The following is a 9205-nucleotide window of genomic DNA, read 5'->3' on the forward strand; positions in this document are numbered from 1 at the left end:
AGCATGATGCTGCCACCACCATGCTTCACTGTTGGGACTGTATTGGACAGGTGATGAGCAGTGCCTGGTTTTCTCCACACATAGCGCTTAGAATAACGGCCAAAAAGTTCTATCTTGGTCTCATCAGCCCAGAGAATCTTATTTCTCACCATCTTGGAGTCCTTCAGGTGTTTTTTTTTTAGAAAACTCCATGCGTGGTTTCATGTGTCTTGCACTGAGGAGATGCTTCCGTCAGGCCACTCTGCCATAAAGCCCTGACTGGTGGAGGGCTGCAGTGATAGTTGACTTTCTACAACTTTCTCCCATCTCCCAACTGCATCTCTGGAGCTCAGCCACAGGGATCTTTAGGTTCTTCTTTACCTCTGTTACCAAGGCTCTCCTCCCCCGATAGTTCATATTGGCAGGATGGCCAGCTCTAGGAAGGGTTCTGGTCATCCCAAACGTCTTCCATTTAAGGATTATGGAGCCCACTGTGCTCTTAGGAACCTTAAGGCCCCTTTCACACTGAGGTGGTTTTCAGGCGCTACAGCGCTAAAAGTAGCTCCTAAAAAAAACGGACCCTTTCACACTGGAGCGGTGCTCTAGCAGGACGGTGAAAAAAGTCCTGCTAGCCGCATCTTTGGAGCGGTGAAGGTGCAGTGTATTTACCGCTCCTACCCATTGAAATCAATGGGGCAGCGCGGCTCTACCGGCGGCAAAGCGCCGCTGCAGCGGTGCTTTGCGGGGGGTTTTAACCCTTTTTCGGCCGCTATCGGGGGTTAAAACTGCCCCGCTAGCGGCCGCATACCGCCGACGCCCGCACCGACCCAGTGTGAAAGGGGCCTTAGTGCAGCAGAATTTTTTTTTTTGTAACCTTGTCCAGATCTGTGCCTTTCCACAATTCTGTCTCTGAGCTCCTCAGGCAGTTCCTTTTGACATCATGATTCTCATTTGCTCTGACATGAACTGTGAGCTGTAAGGTCTTATATAGACAGGTGTGTGGCTTTCCTAATCAAGTCCAATCAGTATAATCAAACACAGCTGGACTCAAATGAAGGTGTAGAACCATCTCAAGGATGATCAGAAGAAATGGACAGCACCCGAGTTAAATATATGAGTGTCACAGCAAAGGGTCTGAATACTTAGGACCATGTGATATTTCAGTTTTTCTTTCTTTTTTTTTTATAAATCTGCAAAAATGTCAACAATTCTGTGTTTTTCTGTCAATATGGGGTGCTGTGTGTACATTGAGGAAAAAAAATGAACTTAAAGCGGAGTTCCACCCTAAAGTGGAACTTCCGCTCATCAGATTCCTCCCCCCCCCTCCCCCTCCGGTGCCACAATTGGCACCTTTCAGGGGGGAGGGGGGTGGGTGCAGATACCTGTATAATCCAGGTATCTGCACCCACTTCCGGGAATAGCTAGCCGCAGATGCCCACCCCCCGTTGTGTTGTGGGAAACGCACAGTTCCCAGAACACAACGGGGACCAGTGAAGATGCACAGCGTGTTCACGCATGCACAGTAGGGAACCGAGCAGTGAAGCTTCACTTCCTGATTTCCTGACAGAGGATGGCGGCAGGGGCAGCCAAGAGATGAGCGATTGCTCTTCATCTGCTGCCGTCATCGCAGGCACCCTGGACAGGTAAATGTCCATTTATTAAAAGTCAGCAGCTGCAGTATTTGTAGACTTTTAATATTTAGATTTTAGCAAATTGCTGCAATATAACAAAGAGTGAAATTTTTTTAAGGGGATCTGAATACTTTCCGTCCCCACTGTATATGTGTATGTGCTATAAAAAGTCTACACACCCCTGTTAAAATGTCAGGTTTTTGTGATGTAAAAAAAATGAGACAAAAGATAAATAATTTCAGAATTTTTTTCTCCCTTTTTAATGTGACCTATAAACTCAATCGAAAAATAAAACTGAAATCTTTTAGGGTTGGGAAGCAAACCCACTCTTAGAACTGGGGATGTAGCTTTGTTCAGAATTAAGCAATCCCACTCAACTTCATGTTAAATAGGAGTCAGTACACACCTGCCATCATTTAAAGTGCCTCTGATTAACCCCAAATAAAGTTCAGCTGTTCTAGTAGGTCTTTCCTGACGTTTTGACCCCTTTCACATTGAGGTGTTTTTCAGGCGCTACAGCGCTAAAAATAGCGCCTGCATAGCACCTGAAAAAAGCCTCAGCTGCAAGCCCATTGTGAACGCCCGAGTGCTTTCACACTGGTGCCCTGCACTGGCAGGGCATCACAAAAAGTCCTGCCAGCAGCTTCTTTGCAGTGGTGTAGAAGTGGTGAATACACCGCTCCTCCACCAATTCTGCCCATTGAAAACAATGGGGCAGTGCTGCTATACCGCCAGCAAAGTGCCACTGCAGCAGCGTTTTGCAGGCAGATTTAACCCCTTTTTAGCAGGGGGTTATGTGCTCTTTTGGTGATGTGTTCTTTTGGAATTCGGCCGCTAGCGGGGGGGTTAAAACTGCTCCCCGCCAGCGGCCAAATAGCGTCGCTAAAGCGACAGTAAAAATAGCGCCACTTTACCACTGATGCCAGGGGCAGCTCAGTGTGAAGGGGGTCTTTCTTAGTCGCATCCTACTGCAAAAGCCATGGTCCGTGGATATCTTCCAAAGCATCAGAAGGATCTCATTGTTAAAAGGTATCAGTCAGGAGAAGGGTACAAAATAATTTCCAAGGCATTAGATATACCATGGAACACAGTGAGGACAGTCATCATCAAATGGAGAAAATATGACACAACAGTGACATTACCAAGAACTGGATGTCCCTCAAATTGATGAAAAGACAAGAATAAAACTGGTCAGGCTGCCAAGAGGCCTACAGCAACATTAAAGGAGCTGTAGGAATATCTGGCAAGTACTGGCTGTGTGGTACATGTGACAACAATCTCCTTATTCTTCATATGTCTGGGCTATGGGGTCGAGTGGCAAGAGGGAAACCCTTTTCTCGCAAAAAAAAAGCATCCAAGCCCAGCTATATTTACCAAAAACACGTTTGAAGTCTCCTAAAAGCATGTGGGAAAATGTGTTATGGTCTGATGAAACCAAGGTTGAACTTTTTGGGCCATAATTCCAAAATATATGTTTGGCACAAAAACACTCCACATCCCCAAAAGAACACATTACCCACCGTGAAGCATGGTGGTGGCAGCATCATGTTTTAGGCCTGTTTTTGTTCAGCTAGAATAGGGGCTTTAGTCAAAATAGAAGGCAATATAAACCATTCCAAATACCAGTCAATATTGGCACAGAACCTTCAGGCTTCTGCTAGAAAGCTAAACATAAAGAGGAACTTCATCTTTCAGCATGACAACGACCCAAAGCATACATCCAAATCAACAAAGGAATGGCTTCACCAGAAGATGATTAAAATTTTGGAATGGCCCAACCAGAGCCCAGACCTGAACCCCATTGGAAATCTGTGGGGTGATCTGAAGAGGGTTGTGCACAGGAGATGCCCTCACAATCTGATAAATATGGAGTGTTTTTGCAAAGAAGAGTGGGCAAATATTGCCAAGTCAAGATGTGCCATGCTGATAGACTCATACCCAAAAAAACTGAGTGCTGTAATAAAATCAAAAGATGCTTCAACAAAGTATTATGCCGCATACACACGACCGGACATTCTGGCAGACTAGGTCCAGCGGGCTTCCGACGAACTAACGGACTTGGCCACACACAATCACACCAAAGTCTGACGGATTCAAACGTGATGACGTATGACCAGACTAAAATAAGGAAGTTCATAGCCAGTAGCCAATAGCTGCCCTAGCGCCAGTTTTCGTCCATGGGACTAGCGTACAGACGAACAACTTTTTCGACTGGACTCAATTCCGTCGGAAAGATGTGAAACATTCTAAATCTAAAGTCAGTCTGATTTTTCGACAGCAAAGATTCGATGAAGCCCACACACGATCGAATTGTCCGGATTCGTTCCATCGGACCTTTGCTGTTGAAAAGTCTGGCCGTGTGTACACGGCATAAGTGTAACGGTGTGCACGCTTATGCAACCATTTTTTATTTTTTATTTTTTTATTATTCCCTCCACCTAAGGCCCCTTTCACAGGGGATGGATCAGTAATGATCCGACCCGTGATAATCCGCTTGCTCAGCGGGGATCGCTCCGTTGTCCCCGCTGAGCCGGCGGCGGACAGGGCGGTCTTTGCACACTGTGCAGGGACCACCCTGTCAGCTCTCCTCTATGGGGGATCGGATGAACATGGACCGTCTGTCCGTGTTCATCCGATCCGCTCTGCAGACGGATAGAAAAATAGGATTTTCCTCTGTCTGCAGAATCGGACAATAGCGGAGGCGGACGATATCGGGTGTCTGAGGATGTTTATTCGAAGACACCCGCTATCCCATAGGAATGCATCTATGTCCGTATTTCTTTTTCTTTTTCAAATATTTTATTGAATATAATGCATTAAAAAGTCATACAATAGATTTATAGTTAATTAGAATGTATAAAAGTGTGAAATGAGGTTTCTCAGTATATTAACAGGAGGTGAATACTATAATAACAGTCATGTAATTTGGGATATATTAGTTTATGTATGTCCGTATTTCATCCGCAAACGGGCCTAAAAGATTTCAGTTTGTTTTTCAATTGAGTTGTACAGTTTATAGGTCGTATTAAAGGTGGAAAAAGATCTGAAATTATTTATCTTTGTCTCATTTTTCTTTTTACATCACAAAAACCTGACATTTTAACAGGGGTGTGTAGACTTTTTTTTTAATATATATATATATATATATATATATATATATATATATATATATATATATATATATATATATATATATATATATATATATATATATATATATATATATATATATATATATATAATGTGTGTATGTATGTGTTTGTGTCTATCTCTCTCTGTGAGTGTGTGTGTGTATATATATATATATTTATATTTTTATATACAGTATCTGAGAAAAGTGAGTACACCCCTCACATTTTTTTAAAAAATATTTTATTATATCTTTTCATGTGACAACACTGACAACAAAATGTAAAGTAGTGAGTGTACAGCTTGTATAACAGTGTACATTTTCTGTCCCCTCAAAATAACTCATCACACAGTCATTAATGTCCAAACCGCTGGCAATAAAAATTAGTACACCCCTAAGTGAAAATGTCCAAATTGTGCACAATTGGCCGTTTTCCCTCCCCGGTGTCATGTGACTCATTAGTGTTACAAGTTCTCAGGTGTTAATGGGGAGCAGGTGTGTTAAATCTGGTGTTATCGCTCTCACTCTCTCATACTGGTCACTGGAAGTTCAACATGACACCTCATGGCAAAGAACTCTCTGAGGATCTGAACAAAAATAATTATTTCTCTACATAAAGATGGCTTAGGCTATAAGAAGATTGCCAAGACCCTGAAACTGAGCTGCAGCATGGTGGCTAAGACCATACAGCGGTTTAATAGAACAGGTTCCACTCAGAACAGGCCTCACCATGGTCAACCAAGGAAGTTGAGTGCACGTGCTCAGCATCATATCCAGAAGTTGTCTTTGGGGAAATAGACGTATGAGTGCTGCCAGCATTGCTGCAGAGGTTGAAGGGGTGGGGGGGGTCAGCCTGTCAGTGCTCAGACCATACACCGCACACTGCATCAAATTGGTCTGCATGGCTGTCGTGCCAGAAGGAAGCCTCTTCTAAAGATGATGCACAAAAAAGCCCACAAACAATTTGCTGAATGATGGTGTCAAGCCACACTCTGCAACCAGGTAAGGAGTACAAAGACAAGTGTGTTTTGCCTACAGTCAAGCATGGTGGTGGGAGTGTCATGGTCTGGGGCTGCATGAGCGCTGCCGCCACTGGGGAGCTACAGTTCATTGTGGAACCATGAATGCCAACATGTACTTTGACATACTGAAGCAGGGCATGATTACTTCCCTTCGGAGACTGGTCCGCAGGGCAGTATTCCAACATAATAACGACCCCAAACACACCTTCAAGACGACCACTGCTTTGCTAAAGAAGCTGAGGGTAAAGGTGATGGACTGGCCAAGCATGTCTCCAGACGTGAACCCTATTGAGCTTCTGTGGGGCATCCTCCAATGGAAGGTGGAGGAGCGCAAGGTCTCCAACATCCACCAGCTCTGTGATGTCATGGAGGAGTGGAAGAGGACTCCAGTGGCAACCGGTGAAGCTCTGGTGAACTCCATGCCCAAGAGGGTTAAGGCAGTGCTGGAAAATAATAGTGGCCACACAAAATATGGACACTTTGGGTCCAATTTGAACATTTTCACTTAGGGGTGTACTCACTACTTTTGTTGCCAGCGGTTTAGACATTAATGGCTGTGTGTTGAGTTATTTTGAGGGGACAGTAAATTCACACTGCTGTACATTACTTTACATTGTAGCAAAGTGTAATTTCTTCGGTGTTATCACATTAAAAGATATAATAAAATATTTACAAAAATTCAAGGCGGCACAGTGGGTGTAGTGGTTAGTACTCTTGCCTAACAGTAAAAAGGGTCGCTGGTTCGAATCCCAACCATGGCACTACCTGCCTGGAGTTTGCATGTTCTCCCTGTGCCTGCATGGGTTTCCTGTGGGCACTCCAGTTTCCTCCCACACTCCAAAGACATGCAGGTAGGTTAATTGGCTTCTGTCCAAAAATTGGCCCTAGTATATGAATGGGGACCTTGGATTGTGGGCTCCTTGATGGTAGGGACCGATGTGAGTGTGCAATATACAGGAATAGGGACAATTGTAGACACTCACTAAGGTTGAACTGGATGGACTGGTGTCTTTATTCAACCTTACTAACTATGTAAAAATGTAAGTGTTTACTCACTTTTGTGGGATTTTGTCTCCTTACAGCCTGATGTTTACAGAGGTCAATAGCTCAAACAAAAATTTCTTCACATAGTTTTATGAGTTAGTCCTTGTACACACGGTCAGACATTCCGACGGGAAATGTCCGATCAGACCGTGTTGTCGGATAATCCGACCGTGTGTGGGCTCCATCGGACTGTTTCCGTCGGAATATCCGACCGACAAAATTTTAGAGCTGGGCTATAAAATTTTCCAACAACATGATCCGATCTGACTTTGTCCGATCGTTTTGTAGAGAATTCCGATCGGACAAAGTGCCACACATGCTCAGATCAAATTCCTAGACCAAAGCTATTGGCTACTAGCCTGAACATAGTCCCGTCATAACGAAATAACGTCATCACGTTACGTGCGATTGGATTTTCCGACAACTTTGTCAGACCGTGTGTATGCAACACCAATTTCGGACAAAATCCGACGGATTTTGTTGTCGGAATGTCCGAACGTGTGTACAAGGGCTTAGAGGAGTGATTCAACGTCCCTTCTTCTGCCTGCTGTGTTTGGAGGGGTCATGCAGCATTTCAATCAGGAGCTTGAAAGCCTTGGTGGATGCAGATCTTGGAAGGCAGTCTACCTGTATGGATAGCGCAGCACGACCCATGTATGAGAATAAGCTGTAAATTGTGGAGTGCTGTTTTGTAAAATATAGTGCAGGTTTTGACATTCAAAATAAACATGCTGCCTTTATGAAAAGTGCCAGTATGCACCGCACCCCAACGCGTGAAAACACACATGAGAATGTGGATTGGCCCTCCTTCACTCGTTTGAGACAATATTTTGATGCTCTGTTCTGTTGTTTTCTCTTTTATAGGGTCTGCAGGACTCTCCTCCAAACTACATTAAAAACTTCTTTCTTCTCAATGAAGAAGAGACCACTGACAAGTGCTATATTATGCAGAAAAGTCCGGTGGACGCTGAGGTCACCATAGATAAAAACAATTCAGGTGCTAAGGGCCGCGACTCTGGAAACTATTCCAATGAGGATGAGGTCACAGGTGACTCTGCTGCCACCATTCGGTGAATTGGCACCACTGTGTGCGTCAGCTGAGGACTCCATATTTTTATGTACAAGTCTACTATCTCCTTTGACAGTATATGATCACTATCATTTGTTTTTATACTGAGATTTACAACACCTCTACCTGCATTATCCAGAATTCGTGTTCAAGAGAGCCTGTCATTTACCCCAGCAGGCGACATCTGAAGACATTTGGTGCGAGCGTACATTTCATGTTCTGAAGTAGCAGGACTTTACTGGTTTGGCTCATAAAATGTATTTATTTTCTGTTTTTTATAGAATTCTTACAAGGTATGCAGCATTTGGGGTGTGTTTAGATCCATAAAGTCTTTATTGTAATAGGGTTTACACTCAGGCCTGGACTGGCCATAGGGCACAGCAGGTATTTGCCCGGTGGGCTGCATGTCCTAACAAGAGCTGGCTAATGTGACAGAGAGCTCCAGAGGGTGAGAACCATGACTGAAAATATGCAATTTATATCACATATATCATGTGCCTGGCTCTCACCCGTGGGTTTCTGTCTGCCGCAAGCCATGTGGGCCTCTAGAGAGTGACATAGACCATCTAAGTCTTCCTGGACCGGTCGTCCCTTTGGCCTTACTGCAGAATATGACTCCAACGCTCAGTGGTAGCTACCTGTAAAAACCCAGTGGAGGAAGACAGAAAACAGAATCTGTTATGCGATGTACAAAGCCAGATTCTGTTTTCTACTTCTGTATTGGGTGTGGTGTGGGCCTCCAGGGAGGGATGGTGAAATGGGCAGGAACTTGTTCTGCATGAGTAATCTTCCCGCTGCAGTGTGTCACCTCTCGCGGCACTCAATAGAGATGCCGGGGCTCATAGTGGATGCCAGTGTTCGAGGGACAGTAGGCTGGTAGCCCAGACAACCTGTCGGTGGAGGAATAAAGATGTATCTGGCTACGCACATTGCGTAGTATATGCAACATGCTTGGGATACACTATGGGCGTAGCCAGATACTGTCTTTATTCTTTTTCTCTGGTGCTTTACTGGTCTGCCACCCTCCAATAGGCCTGCTGGGTTCTTGGTCCTCCTCTCACTTATGACTGAAGAAGGCTAAATCTAACTAAAAGACATTGAAAAACTGGTAGTTGTCTTTATTTGTAAGTTGGTGTTAAAAAAAGGGCTGCTTAGTCTAAAAAAATGTTTGTCCTGTTTAACTGTGATAGGGACCTTAGATTGTAAAGGGCACTTCTGTAGGCAACACTTTTTGTTTTGACTTTGGGTAGAGTAGGGAATGGTCCAAACCCGTCAGATTTTTTTTATTGTTTTCTGTTGACCCTTTAACAGGATTTTTTCTCAATCATGT

At 44.1% G+C, this 9205-nt stretch overlaps 1 protein-coding gene across 2 annotated transcripts in view; it reads left to right on the top strand.

Annotated features, from left to right (window-relative positions):
• LOC143981830 (interferon alpha/beta receptor 1-like) overlaps nucleotides 1-8146 on the top strand; it is a 71166-nt gene extending 63020 nt beyond the window's left edge. For both annotated transcript variants that reach the window (XM_077479955.1, XM_077479956.1), the window contains one exon: nucleotides 7671-8146. In XM_077479955.1, coding sequence (XP_077336081.1) covers nucleotides 7671-7880 — 210 coding nt within the window. In that variant the 3' untranslated portion in view covers nucleotides 7881-8146. The remainder of the gene's footprint in view (nucleotides 1-7670) is intronic.
• The last annotated feature ends 1059 nt before the right edge of the window (nucleotides 8147-9205 follow it).

The sequence above is a fragment of the Lithobates pipiens genome, unplaced genomic scaffold (genome assembly GCF_037356315.1).
Source record: "Lithobates pipiens isolate NorthernLeopardFrog02 unplaced genomic scaffold, aLitPip1_a1.2 Scaffold_16, whole genome shotgun sequence".
Classification (NCBI taxonomy): domain Eukaryota; kingdom Metazoa; phylum Chordata; class Amphibia; order Anura; family Ranidae; genus Lithobates; species Lithobates pipiens.